Raw genomic sequence first — 14,820 nt, forward strand, 5'->3', positions numbered from 1 at the left:
TGATATGTTTGATCTTGTGGACAATAAATGGTGAAAATAAATATAAATAGGTAAGTACAGTGATAAATACCACGGTTACGACTGCTACGCACTGCACATAGAGTGTACTGTAAGAAACATTACCATCAATTATATTATCACTGTATAACACAGGGAACTGAGATGTTATGTTCTCTATGTCTATAGTTGTACTTCTCACTCACCCTCCGAACCGGAATACAACAATAATAAGTGAAGAGTGAGTGTACCTACCCAGAAGGGCTAGTCCAACCACCAGGTATTTTAACTGTCCAGTCAAATAAGCGTGTAAAACAAAATTCTGATTTGTCAAATAATATTTATTAGAAAACAATACAAAAAAAAAGAAAAATTTAAAAAACAAATTTTCGTATCTTTATATAAAACATATAAATCGCTCGGTATCATAAGATACTATACTATAAAAATATTAATAAAATTTACATTCCGTAAACGTAATTGTATGTCGAGATATATGATGTACGCGCATCTTAAGCTATTGTAATATTATAGTATCATGTGTGTGACGCGCTTTACAGCTGGAGATAGTTTATTATTAAATAAAATTAATAGTAATTAATCGCTTAGACTAGCTTTTATCAAATTATAACTTAAAGTTAAGGTGTCAGTACGTTGGATCGATCGAAGATTTGTCAAATCTAATACACTCAATAAATCGTTTATAATTAGACTAAGTTCAAAAATCACCGAATAGTAGCAACACGTGCAGTACAATACGCGTAATAAAAGTCGACCAGTGTGAAGTTAGGCTCAGCGAAACTATCGGACACGTGAAACTAGAAAAATTACGAAAAATCGATTTGTGAACGCGATATATTTGCATCTTTGGTTCCTAAAGACAATCTGCGCTGTCGTGACTAATTTCACACCAAGCTCCTTAGACCTCGTGTATGGTATTAACATCCAGACGTCACGCTTTTGCGTTCATTATGCATTGAATATTTAAGCAATGGCGCGCTGCGTGATGCTGCGATTAGGTAGATGAAAAGGATTAAAAAGTTGTTTATACTATGTATATCATATATATATATGTATCAATAGTAGTTTTGTGTGACAATAATAAGTGTTTATATAGTTAACTGTCCATATATATGAATGTACCGACAACATGTATTCATTTTGAATGATAATTATTATAATCTTATTTTTAGTCCTATTAAAAGTAAACCATTTTTTATGCAATATTTTATAATCTAATTATATATAATCTATTTTAATAATCTAAGGTTTGTTTATTCCTTTTCAATTAGAATATTCTATAAATACGTTAGATCATTTAAAATTTTAGTTTACTTTCCGTAACTTTAAATAACCTTCTTATTTTAGACTTGACCGAACAATCATTATTGTTTTAAAAATAACGGTTCTTTTTTTAAATTAAAACAAATACATGTTGTCGTGTTTTAACGCCCTGACTCGTCTGTGTGGCAATGTGATTGCGTTTTTACAATTTTTCCTTAGATACTATACGGATAGATCTGGTTAAATATCCGGACATATCTGGTTAATACCGAATACTATAATACTATTCGACTGTTTACCAAATATCGCTGTATTTTAAAACAGGATATATCAAATATTTGTTTAGTTTAATTATAAGCGTAAAGAACTCCTAATATATATTGTCTTGCATAATTAAAGCGCCATGTTGAAGTACTGTCCAACGCTATAATAAATCAACATGTTCCGATACATGCATATAATTTATTTGACAAATTAATTATGTTTTAGCGATTTTTTTTTTTTTTTACTTATGAATAATGGACACTGCTAATAATCTGTTCTATTTTAAGGCTTTATAGTGATTACTATTAGTTCAAGTAAATTGACAAGTTAGGGCTTTATATGGATTGAAATACAGTGTTAATGTTGATGCATTTGTTTTATTTATTGATCCCCTAATTTATAGTTATATTAATGTGGTATCCAGTACTTATCAACGCAACAATAAGTAACTGAGACGTTTACTAACATACCATTCATTCATTCATTCATATATTCATTGTCTACATAATCATTGTATAAAGTTTGCTTTTTAGCCACATTTTTATACTGATAGATAAACTGTAATAAAGGATACAGCGATTAGACTACCTATACACGTTTTAAGTTTGTTATATGGATTTATCTTGCGCTATAACGATGTATTGTTTTAGTAGGCAATACATTTAAAAATAAAAATATGCCCGTGTCTCTTGGCCCATATTGAAACCAAAGTGGATCCAAATCTGGATAAGCATAGTTGAGTTTTAACATGTTTGTGATTATAATTGTGCACGTTCTTGGACTGTTAAGTAAGGCTACTTATGTTGGATGGATGGATGGATGGACGATATATGGCATAGGCCGCATTTATATTTAAAAACTGGTATTAGAGTATCGAAATTAGCTCTTAAACTTTCTTCTTAATAAAAATATTTAGGCTTTTCCTCTGTGACACCCTTATCATACCATGAGGACATTTTGCATCCCTCTAATGTACGTGCGTCAAAATCATTCTTTTTGCACACGTGTAGGTTATTAAATGCACTGCCTTGGTGGTGGTCGGGCCGATAAAAAGTTGTTGGGTTGGAGGTTGGAAGAGTGTACACTCTTCCGTGCCTTGGAAAGCACGTAAATTCGCTGGTCTTGGGCCTGAACTCTTTCTGCTTGTGTCAAATTTGTCATCCCATCATGATAGTGAGGAAATAGAGAGTGCGCCTGTGTTTGACACACACTTGTGCATTGCAATATGTCCTGCGTAAACACGCAAGCTGGTCTCCCTTGAGATTGTCGGCGTGACAGAACTCGGTCATCATCAACCTCCTGCCCTTATCCCATTTTACTTGGGGTAAGCGAAACATGTCTTCTTCCATACTTCTCTGTCGGACGTCATTTCAAAAGTAACATTCTTTCTAACCATATCGTCTTTCACAAAATCCATCCATCGTTTCTTTGGTCGTCGCCTAACTCTATATCCATCCACATCCATTCTCAAAACCTTTCAATAATAATTCTCGGTCAAGACGACTTTATTATTATTAACTTATTAAATATTACAGAGGTTTTTCTCGTGCGTTATAATATGGACCCTTACAAACTTCGAGTTTACAGATAAGGCTAGTAACAGCCCTGGTTGAATGTATCTATGAGCAATGGCGACCATCTGTAAAAGAGGCCGATATCACTTATCCATAATACATGAACCAAACGAGAGGCAACCAGTCACCAATGAAACAAAATAATTACATAACAATCGTTTAATATAAATACATAATTATTTAAATACACGTGTGACACGAAAAGTTTTCAGAAAAGTACGTCTATAAGTACAAAATTATATAACACTAAAAACGTCTGAACATGAAGACAATCTTATAATTTTATAGATAAGTATATTATTTCACAGCTCGATATACAATCTCACCCTGTGTGAGGGTATTGACATTTACTTGGAAGATGTGTAAATTGAAAAGAGTTGAGAATACAAGTGCTTAACCCCTAAATATTGAAAAAAAATCCAGTTAATTCGAGACTTCTTTTAGAGACTTCTGGATGTATAGTGTGTAGCTTTAGACAGCTCGTAAACTACAATATTATTTTTTCTTTCCATTCAAATCTATTCATTCAATATAATTCAATCTTTATTTATTCTATTTACAAATACGTTCATTTTCTCTTAAATATCTTACAATAAACAGCCAACTTTATGACTAGTTTTCAAGGTTCTCGACCGTGATAGGACCCTCTGGTGCCGTAATTGCGGTTCGCAAATCCAAAATCCAAGATTGAAAATCGATTTGACAAAACGGACCGAAAATAATTACCAGTTACATCTTAGACTTTCGAATAGGCGAATGGCAATTAGAGCGTAACTTGTAATTTGTAGCCAAGTCGGTAACAATATCGTATAAAACATGTTAATTGAGAACGTTGCAAGCGACGTCCTCCTCGTGCTGAGCGAGCGGAGTCCCGCTCGCGGTTCGTCGTTAGGAGCGATGTCGCTCAGTGCGGCGCAAGCGCAGCTCGAGCGTGACGTGAGCGGCGAGCGCTGACGCGAGAGCGAGAGCGAGCGCCGCCAGCTGAGTGCGCACGCAGAGGAGCGTCCGTGCCGCGCAAGCCAGCGCCAGCCCGGCGTGCCGCGCCGACAGCGTGGCGGACCACGGCCCGCGCCACCCGCCGCCGCCGACGCAGATACCCGCCTGTGTCGATGTTATTTCGATATCAAATTGTCATGTCACCCGGCACACTCATCCTTCAAAATAAAACACAACAATAATAAGTATTGCTGTTTGGCGGTTAAATACCTGATGAGTGTAGGTAGTATCGACCCAGAAGGGCTTGCAGGCTTAAAGCCTAAATATATTATATTTTTCGTCCGATAATATATTATTAGTATTTGTTCGCGGCTTCATCCGCGCGTGAGGGGTGAAGGGCGGCACACAGGCTACGTTTAAGTTTTTTCTGTTCCTCTGTTCCGTACAAAATTTATGCGAAATTTCGTGATGATCGTTTGCATAAATCGTAACAAACAAACAAACTCTCTAGTAGTATTTAGTTGTACGTTATATTTAGTATTATGATACATGATACCTTTTTACTATCTTTTGCTTCATTTCATATTTTAGGCAGGCAGTTATTTCAATGCGAATAAGAGTTTAAATTATAAATTGAAATACCTTATATTTAAATCGTCTTCGTATGATTTAAAAAAAAAATGAAAACTTACAGAGTTTCTTGTGTAATCCGAGCCAATAAGGCATTGCGTTGCGCAGACTTGTATGAAATTTTGAAATATTAGCTGACCTGTAATACATCCCACAAAGCGGCACAGGCACCCCACGCTGCAGCAGCAACGGCGGGAAGAGCCAGATCACTTCTCTCGGCGCGCCAACGGAGCAGAGCGAGGAGCAGCGAAGCGTGCGCTGCAGCGCCTCCCGCTGCGAGAGCGACTCGTCGGCCACGCGCCGCGGCCATGCTCAGGGTCGCAGCAGCTAGAGCCTGCAGCGCTCCAGCGCCGCACAGCGCTCGCCACGCACCGCCCCAGCCCCCGACACACACACCGTACCACTGGTAATGACGTAAATAGTAATAGAATACATAGTTAATGTAAAAAAACTAACCAGTACTAAGTTATTGTATTGATATTCACCTTAATATATGACGTATAGATAAATCCCTGTTGAAGACCGATAAAGAGTCCCATTGGAGCTCCGAGTAATGCTCGAGGATCCTTGACAATGGAGCGGGCATCTGGGGGCGGAGCGGGTGTCGAGGCGGCGCCATACAGTCCCAGGCAAGCTGCAGCTAGTGCCAGTGTCGCCCATAGTGCGACAAGGAATCTACGACCTTCAGCGTTTAAAGAAGAACCCAGCAAGAACTGAACACCAGGGCATCCGGCTGATCCACACGTTCTCTCCTAAAATAATTTATATTTCAATATGTGAAACTAAAGATTAAAGAATATCCAATTATACATTGTTTTTCAATTATACAAAAAGGTCATAAGTATGTACATAAAAAATTTTTTGTTTTATAGAATATATATGCAATAAATAGCTGAAACATACATATTTAGGACTTGCAGATATGAACGACACACTTACCTCATAATCGTCATCCAAAGAGTATTCGTCAGACCATTTCACTGATGAATTATCAATCGATGTCGATATAAATTGCAGCGGCGTTAGATTTTCAGGCCAAATTATCAACGCTCCTCCAAGTAAGAGTGACCCAACGACAAGACCTAAATCTTGTGCCGCTCGGAGAGCCCTCAATCCCCTACGTAAAGCTACCTTTCTTCTACATTCATCGCCAGCCGCCTGAGCTAAGGAGGTAGCTGACACGGATAAAGCTAGCGACATTGGAGACAGTGTTATACCAGAAATGGCGTACAATGGCAGTAAAATTGACAGAGGCGTGGCTATAGTATGCGCTGTGAGGAGGACGCATACTAGAATATGTGCTGTTGTTATTACTATCCTCGTTCCTGATTTTTGTAGAATAAGGGGGGAAAAGGGTGCCACTATAGCGGCTGTAGTGTGCATTATCGCGAGCGGCATCGCTCCTGCTTCTGCGCCTGCAAAAGCCGTGAATGGTAACAGGGCCGTCGAGCACAAGCCGCTGGCAACACAAAGTAAAGTGAAGCGAGTGACGAGGGGTTTCGGTATTTTTGGTGGCTGTCTCGTGATGAGGCGGCGAACGGAAGCCGCTCCCACTGAGGAAGCAGCTGAGTCCCGTCGCCGGTTGGTTACAGCGACAGGAACTTTTATCGGTGCCTTCGATTTCCTCCATGGCCAATCTTTCTTGCATATCGTGTTTACTGGTATCTGAAAAAGACATTTTAATTAATAAAGTTTCTTCATAACGATTATTCACTTGGTGGTAGGGCTTTGTGCAAGCCCGTCTGGGTAGGTACCATCCACTCATCAGATATTCTACCGCCAAACAGCAGTACTCAGTATTGTTGTGTTCCGGTTTGAAGGGTGAGTGAGCCAGTGTAACTACAGACACAAGGGACGTAACATCTTAGTTCTCAAGGTTGGTGGTGCATTGATAATGTAAGGAATGGTTAATATTTCTTACAATGCCATTGTCTATAGGCGGTGGTGACCACTTACTTTCAGGTGGCCCATTTGCTCGTCCGCCTACCGATATCATAAAAAAAAGATTAATCATCCTGTGCAAGTAACACGTGGGTTAATGTAAATGCACTCACTGCCCATCCATATTATTAACATGTGCTTCTAGAATACCTTTGGTACATAACCTTTTTAAGTCAACTTATCATGTCATAAAAGTTATTGATATAAGCCTTGAGAAAATCTGAGAGGCGTAGAAACTAAGCGTTAAAACATCAATCTCATCAATATCGAACGAATATTGACTTCGCTCTTGCTATCGTTGCATTGATTGGTTCGCAGTAGGGATATAATATTCATAACCCTGGGAGGGGGAGTGTTTTTGTGATGCTGCGTTATGGCATACCTTAGACTGTTATATTACTGTGAAATACGTATTCGTGCTGAGTAAATAAAAGCGCTGATACCTGAGTTATGACAGTCCGGTGACGGTGTGGATCGGACACGGTCCGGGCCGCGGTCCGGATACTTTGCGGCCGCGTTCGCTCCGTCAGGTCCGGTAGGCTGCCCATACGACCATCCGACTCTTATCAACATTCGCTCATTTATAATTCTGGAACAATTGTCATTAAAACATAAAAAAGTGGCTAAGTTTCTTTCGTAATTCCTCTCAGGTGCGACATATTTTTCAGTGTCGTGAGCTGGTGGGTGTTACTATATATAACAGTTGATAAGCTGGAAAATTGCTTTAAATTGAAAAAATATTATTTATATAACTTTGAGTGGCGGATTTTTCAGGATATTTTTGTAGTAGCTGTTCGATAATTCTTAATAATTTAAATAGCTTTGTAATACTAAAGAGAAGCTCCGCAAAGTCGCTGCGGGAGTTTTATCGATGGCGTCACGTGCTAAATTAAACCAATAAATTTTATGTGTTATGATACATTTTCCTAATCTATAACGTTATATAAAAAATAGTCTTTCTGTATATAACTTTTATGAAAGTAAACTGCTCATATATTAAATAGGTATATGCATTAGCAGCCCGTATATGTCCGTATATGTCCCACAGCTGGGATAAAGGCCTCCTCTCCCTTTGAGGAGAAGGTTTGGAGCATATTCCACCACGCTGCTCCAATGCGGGTTGGCGGAATAGCGGATAGGTATATGATGATATTTTATTTGATCAGTATAAAGCTGTTATGTAAGATCAAACTCGGAACTTATTGCGGAACGTGATCGTGATGACGACCTCCATGGTCGAGTAGTGTGTACACCGGTTTTCATGGGCACGCCACTCCGAGGTCTCGGGTTCGATTCCCGGCCGAGTCCATGTAGAAAAAGTTCATTAGTTTTCTATGTTGTCTTGGATCTGGGTGTATGTGGTACCGTCGTTACTTCTGATTTTCCGTAACACAAATGCTTTAGCTACTTACATTGGGATCAGAGTAATGTTATGTCCATTTATTTATTTATTTCTAAAGATATGTCATGAAGTGATGTGAACTGATTTCAAGGATACAAGAGACGAAGTAGTATATAACCATTATTTGGTGTCGAGGCTTTGTGTAGTAGGTCCCAGGTAGGTACAACCAACAATGCTTCGATTGTTGTGTTCCGGTCTCAAGGGCGAGTGAGCCAGTGTTAAAACAGACACAAGGTATATATAGCATCTAAGTTCCCTAGGTTGATAGCGACTTCAAGTTGTTGATGACTTAAGTTTTATACAGTGCTAATATCTATCATCATCAGGTTGCCCATTGTGTACGTCTGCCTACAGACGCCATAAAATAACACGATTTCCAACATTTTATATGTAAGACACTAAGTGAGTTCACATAAGCGATAAAAGGTGATTCTTTTATAATTTTCATCGTTATTCTTTTAATACGCAATAGCACGCCGTTTATTTTATTATTCGATAGTTTTATTAGAATTTTAGTTTATAGGCAATTCATGTTGATAACTCTAACAGCTTTAGCGATGTACGTCGTAACTCCTCCGTGCATTACCGTCTTTACAATAGGGCACACGGGGGCGTGCCCAGGGCTATCCTTAGAGGGCCCCGAAGAACCAACAATTTTTTTCACACGTTTATGTTCACGTTTACTGATGTACATTATATTTTCGAAATTGTCATATTTGTAAGAAATAATAAAAAAAGGCTAGTGACGATAGTCGATATTAAAAGTAGAAAGCTATTGACGTGTTAATGATAGAAATAGATAAACTATAGCCATAAGTTTGTACAACCAATCAGATTCCTACGAATTTACGAAAATTACCGCACCGTTTGTTTGAAACTATCCTAAAGGCTAAAAGCAAATTATTTGTACATGGTAGTAAATATCTAAGAAAAGGGCCCCAAATTCATGGGTGCCCAAGGGCCTTAGCATAGCTGGAGACGGCTCTGCCTCTGTGTGGACAATCTCAAGTATTTTTGTTCCAAATGTTGTTGAGACCTTTTAGATTGTAGCGACATATGACGTCACACCTGTTACGCGAATTGCTAAACTATCGATTATTAATAAAACTATTGGTTAACTGCTTATCTATACTAATATTATAAATGGAAAAGTATCTTTGTTGGGTTTGTTATTTGTTGTCTCTGTCTGTCACGTGTATGTCACGCTTTCACGGCTAAGCCACTAAAGCGAATTTGATGATACTTGATATGAAGCAAGCTTGAACCCCAAGGATCTCTCAAAAGGCAATTTAACTCAAAATCAAAATATACTTTATTCAAGTAGGCTTTTAAAAGCACTTTTGATTCGTCATTTAACAAACTATATTAAGTGAAGCTACCACCGGTTCGGTATTCTACCGAGAAGAACCGGCAAGAAACTCAGTAGTTACTCTTTTTCAACATTTAAAAATACAGTCATATATATTATCAGTTATATAATATATCTCTAACAGTTTTCCTTCCCTAAAAAGTTACTTCGACCATCAATATGAAAATCTAATACTTCCATATCGAACGAGCGAGTTCCAGACGCGGTTATAATTAGTTATCAAAATTCATCGTATGCAACCCTTGGCGGGTTTAATTACTTCAGCTAGATGGATCAAACTTCGTTTAAACGCAAACTACCCTGTTCAAGTTTACGCAGAGATTATAAAGAGAAACCTGTAATATCGTTTATCCGCGGAATTTTCGTTAAAATGCAATTATGACACGACACTTTCGTTTCTATCGGGTTTGAAATGATTTTTAATAATAATAATTATCGTTGAACTATGTTTCCGTATATGAACAATGTTTATTACATATGAATAAGAAGCTGGGCAGGATAACAAAAGAAATGATTTTTTTTTTATGTCTTAGGTGGCAAACGAGCAGGAGGCTCACCTTATGGAAACGCACCTGTTGCCAAAGTTATTTTATTATTAACAATATTTATTAAACAGGAAGAGTAACCACCTTGCTTGTTATAAATGCACTAGACTAGATTATTTATAACTCAGTGATCTATACTTTTCCCATCGAAATTCCATATTCAAGAATTCTCGTACTCGTAACACTTTACTTTATATTCTGAGGAATACAACACAAAGACCACCAAAGCGATTGCCGTGAATTCAATAATTCTACGTAACACATAAAGTGGCAATAGTACGAATTGCAACATTAAGGACCACCGACGAATCGCCGCCAACTATCGGTACCGATTACGAAGGAGACTTCACTTCTGGCTCACGCTACGAGCAGTAGACTTTTTTTTAATAAATAATTTAAGTAATTCAAAGTTTTATTTGCGCCTCTTGGGTTCGGTCACTGTAACTTGCTCAGGTTTAACAATAATTACGATCGTTCATTGTAAAAACATCACTATCTATACAACATTTAAATCATTTTAAATTTGGTAGACGGTAGTTGTAAAATAAATCACGAAATTAAATAACATTGAAACAAAATTTATAATCAACTTAAAAGTATAACACCTCGCCTTAATCAACTGGTTAGGCTGGTTTGTTTTTTTTCCAGAGGATCGGAATTGCGATTCACCGGGGAAATGCTGCTAGCATTCTTGCCATAATTCCACGCGGTCAAGATTTGTACAGTAACTATTTTGAATTCATATTTGTTTCTTAAAGGACTGAATGTTAATAATTCTTATGTAAATAAACGTTAAACTTAAATAAATATTAGGTTATTTTAAGTAATATATGATAAGTTAATGTCGGAAATGCAAACACCAAAGAGATGATAAAGGATTTAATTCTTATGTTAACACGTTCGAGAATGTTCCAGAAGCAAGTAAGAGATGTCAATTTTTAAAACTATACAGTTAAGGAACATTCTTTAAGACCCAATTATTAAGCATTTACAGAGTAAGATATAATGGACATTATGTGAGACCTAATACATAATTATTTTCCTTATGTCATTGTGTTTATAAAGACCGCTCTAATAATATACGCGTTGGTCGTAGCGTTGAGTTTAAAACATATTTTATTTATTAAATGAATATTGCATCGTTAAAATAACATAATAACATTAAAAATATTTTTTTAGGGAATAATTTATAATTTAAGTTTCAATGTGAAAGCGCGTTGGAGGTGAAACTGACTAGTATGCCGTGACGTCAAACAGCATGCTCTCTTATGCTTGCCTTCGCCATTCTCTACTTACTGCTACGATCAATATTTAAAGTTGTAAATTTAACTGTAGACTGTAGTGTGACGTTAAAAAGACAATCGCGGTACGAATTCCAAAAACAATAACTTAAATCCGATTCATAGATTAAATAAATAAACATCTCTTCAAGTTTGTTATTTTTGTAAAGATTATAAAGTAATTTAGTACTGAATTATTCAAATATTCATACTAGCTAGTAAATTTTTATAGCACGCAAACCAACACCCCCATATTTACACCTTCGAGGGGTGAATTTAAATAGGTAGCCTGCCTTCCCCGGGACTGAAGCTAACTTCTCACCAAATGTCCTCTAAATCGGTTCAGCGATTAAAGAGTGAAGGGATAACAAACAGAGTTACTTTTGCATTTATAATATTCATATAGATGGTTGTTTGAATATTAAGTGAGCCAGTGTAACAACAGGCACGGTATATAACGTCCTAGTTCCCAAGTTTGGTGGTACATTGTCAATGTGAGTAATGGTAAAAGCTCCAATGTCTATGGGCGGTGGGGCCATTTATTTTAGAAGACGCATATGTCCGTCCGCTTATCTATTACACAAAACAAACTTGGTAATAATAGGTTGTTGGTAACTAAGATAAGACACATATATTTACGATTCACACAAACTCACGGTCGAACCCTTAAACTTATTCCACGTAGCTCACATTCGCCCAGCGTCTTGAGTGTAACGTGTGATAAGGATCCACGTTGCAATTAGCAAGAATTTAATGGTAGCATTTATTACAATGGCCATTCCTAATGGTACGTGGTGTTTAAGTGGTGGACCACTTACCATTAGAAAACTTATTTCTCCTCTTTGTGCGATTATTACGAATTCATTCTTAACCTGTTAGCAGGTATCTCTTTTGTTACATAGTTGATTTTTTTAAAGGTATTTTAATTGTAAAGGTATAGAATCTATAGCATGCAATGATGTGCATATCCATAAAAAAGGATACATAAGTATGTTTGAGTCAATAAGATTAATTAAAAAAAAAAAATACATAATACAGAAAAATAAAGGATCAGAATCAGAATGTGCTTGTGAATGTGTGATTAAAAGTAAAAAAATTGAATGAAATTCAAGCTAGTTCTCAATTTTGATATGTATTCCCCGAAAACTGACCAATTAGATTTCATTTTAAAGCACAATTTGGATCCTGAAATATATTGATGATGGCGTCGTTTATATTTCGTGAACTTGGTACTAATTACGATTTGCGATACTCGACGTAAAATAAGGTCATGAAATAAAAATAATTATCATTGTATGAATTAATAAATTTCATGTCTAAGCCTGAGTAAAGATATCCATCACATTACACTAATTATATTGTAAAAAACAACATTGTAAATCTGTTCATTTGAAAAGAGCAACTATGCGAGTTTCTTGCCGTTTCTTCTCGCGGCAGCCTGCTTTCCGAAACGGTGGTACTATTTAAATATTGACGATTCGAACGCTTCATTGTGGAGCTTACTTGAATTAAAATTGATTTGATTTGATAGAAGACGGGAAAAGGCAAAAAGTAAGAATTACCTGTGTGATACATAAAATATGCAACAAGGAAGACTATGAATATGACTAGAAAAATATGCTTAAAAGAAAAACTAACTCTAGATCTACGCTTAACAGATATCATATAATTAAAGTCAATATAATAATTAAAAAAAAAGTTTCATTAGCAACGAGCAACGTTAATCATCTTTATAAGCGAAATTTGATTCATTAAACTGGATTAGTTCAGCGCTGAGATTTTCGCTTCGTTAATTTTTTTGTTTCAACCTTTGAAATTTTGAACATGGAATTAATGGGCTTAAAATCAAACAAAGTTATGGGATATTTTTCCCTGAATTAATTTGAACAATTTCATCAATTTTGGGTCCATTCTAGTTTTGTCATCTTCCTCTTGTCTTTGTATTCTATTGTATATAAACTAACTGTGTATAATGCTGAAAAATCGAGTATACATACGAATAATTATAAATTAGTAAAATATGAGAAGTCAATTAAATTTAGTTTCGTTATAAGATTGCGAAATAGCATCTCCGTATTAACTAACGAAAATAGTAAATTACTCGATATAGTTAAAAATATAGATGATTTAGTTGCATTTCAGTATATTTTCCGAGAACTTAATCATTTTAATACATATTGTGACGTTCATCATTTCATCTATTCAGTGAACGTCCATAGAATATTTGCGTATAAAGGCGGCAAGCATTCATCGTAAAATATTAAACGAACTTGTTATTTAATATTACTTGGTGAATGAGTTTTATGCAAAGTCGTCAGGTGCCTCATACTTTTCTAAACACCAAAACAAACATTAAATTATAATAATATATTCCTGAAATACAGTTTGATATAGTGTTATCAGAAACAAGATTAATTGTAATTTTTTATTTTATTATTGTATTTTAGGGAAACAAACAATTATATGACACTTATAGCACAAAAATATACAATATTACATACATCTGCTAAGTTTCCACTGATAATAATTACACACACAAATTCTTAATTCTCAAGGTAAAGATGGTGATACTTTAAGAGTAAGTAATTATATTTCTCACAGTGGCAAAGTGTATTAGTGACCATTATCTGATGGTCACTGTAATAAAAAGACCAATGTGCCTTTTTATTTTAAATTCAAAAACAGCATTTATATACTATGCACGAGACCGCATAGTGTAGAAATATCGATTGTTTTTGTTTTGTACTTAGGTCTTAATTTGATATGAAAGTCTTAAGAAAATAGTCTATGTAACTGGATAAAAATTAACGTAAGTTTCAAACAAATTGATAAAATTACTTGAAGCGATTAAACAGAAGAATTTCGTATGCATTACTTTAAATCAGTCGAATTACAGATAGTTGGAAATTAGCAACATTTTCATAGTGAGCTTTTTCGTTACGGGAATTATAAAAGGTTATATATTTAGTATAAAATAAAAATGGAACCAATTGTACATCAACAATATATGTTAAAATATGAAGAAATTATTGATTTTTGTGAAGCTTGTAAATTTTCGCTTTTATTTGTACTTTTATACATAATTATATATTTAATAGATATTTATTATAGAATACAGTACTCACGTAAAAAACGCCTTGGTCGAAATCCATTTCAAGTCACATACAGAATGATTTCCTCCCGTCTACTGTATAATATATTTATAAATTTATTTCGCGTCATATATAACACTGTGCTTTCTTAAACTATTAGATATGTCCGGATATTAAAGATATGTTACTATTTGAATAGTATATGACAGTAAATACGTTTTCCTTTACTCATATTATCGTTTGCGGGTGTCCCTGATAGGAACATTAACGTACTGGCTATGGAAGCAAACCAAGCGATGTCGGGTGTCCATCATTTTCATGTATTTTGTGGATTTATAAATTATAAAAATATAATGGATGTGCTGAAATAAATCGCTGCGGAGCATGCTTTTCTAGCTTTGTTTTCTATAACATAATTATATCTGGTACGTATAATTACATCATTAACTTGTTCCTATCTCATTCATTTAGTTTGCGCAGTATGTAATCTGCATGAATGCCAAATC

The 14,820-nt window shown here is 35.7% G+C and overlaps 1 protein-coding gene across 1 annotated transcript; it reads right to left on the minus strand.

Moving 5' to 3' along the window:
- Positions 1 to 3,638: 3,638 nt before the first annotated feature.
- Positions 3,639 to 14,563, minus strand: LOC125071865. Its single transcript, XM_047682281.1, has 6 exons — positions 14,348 to 14,563; positions 7,070 to 7,215; positions 5,625 to 6,350; positions 5,171 to 5,437; positions 4,825 to 5,088; positions 3,639 to 4,220 (listed from the first exon to the last, which is right to left on the minus strand). Exons 2-6 carry the CDS (start codon positions 7,172 to 7,174, stop codon positions 4,008 to 4,010), a joined length of 1,575 nt encoding a protein of 524 aa, XP_047538237.1. The 5' UTR covers positions 7,175 to 7,215; positions 14,348 to 14,563; the 3' UTR covers positions 3,639 to 4,007.
- Positions 14,564 to 14,820: the final 257 nt, after the last annotated feature.

This window comes from Vanessa atalanta, chromosome 20 (assembly GCF_905147765.1).
Source record: "Vanessa atalanta chromosome 20, ilVanAtal1.2, whole genome shotgun sequence".
In the NCBI taxonomy this organism is placed as follows: Eukaryota; Metazoa; Arthropoda; class Insecta; order Lepidoptera; family Nymphalidae; genus Vanessa; species Vanessa atalanta.

Excerpts from the sequence above, each read along its gene's own strand:
- LOC125071865 (XM_047682281.1), bottom strand. The coding sequence starts at position 7,174 with ATGGGCAGCCTACCGGACCTGACGGAGCGAACGCGGCCGCAAAGTATC. Across the intron at positions 5,089-5,170 it reads TCTATACGTCATATATTAAG|TGGTACGGTGTGTGTGTCGG; the intron begins GTGAATATCAAT and ends CGTCATTACCAG. Across the intron at positions 4,221-4,824 it reads CTTTGTGGGATGTATTACAG|GCGGGTATCTGCGTCGGCGG; the intron begins GTCAGCTAATAT and ends ACATCGACACAG.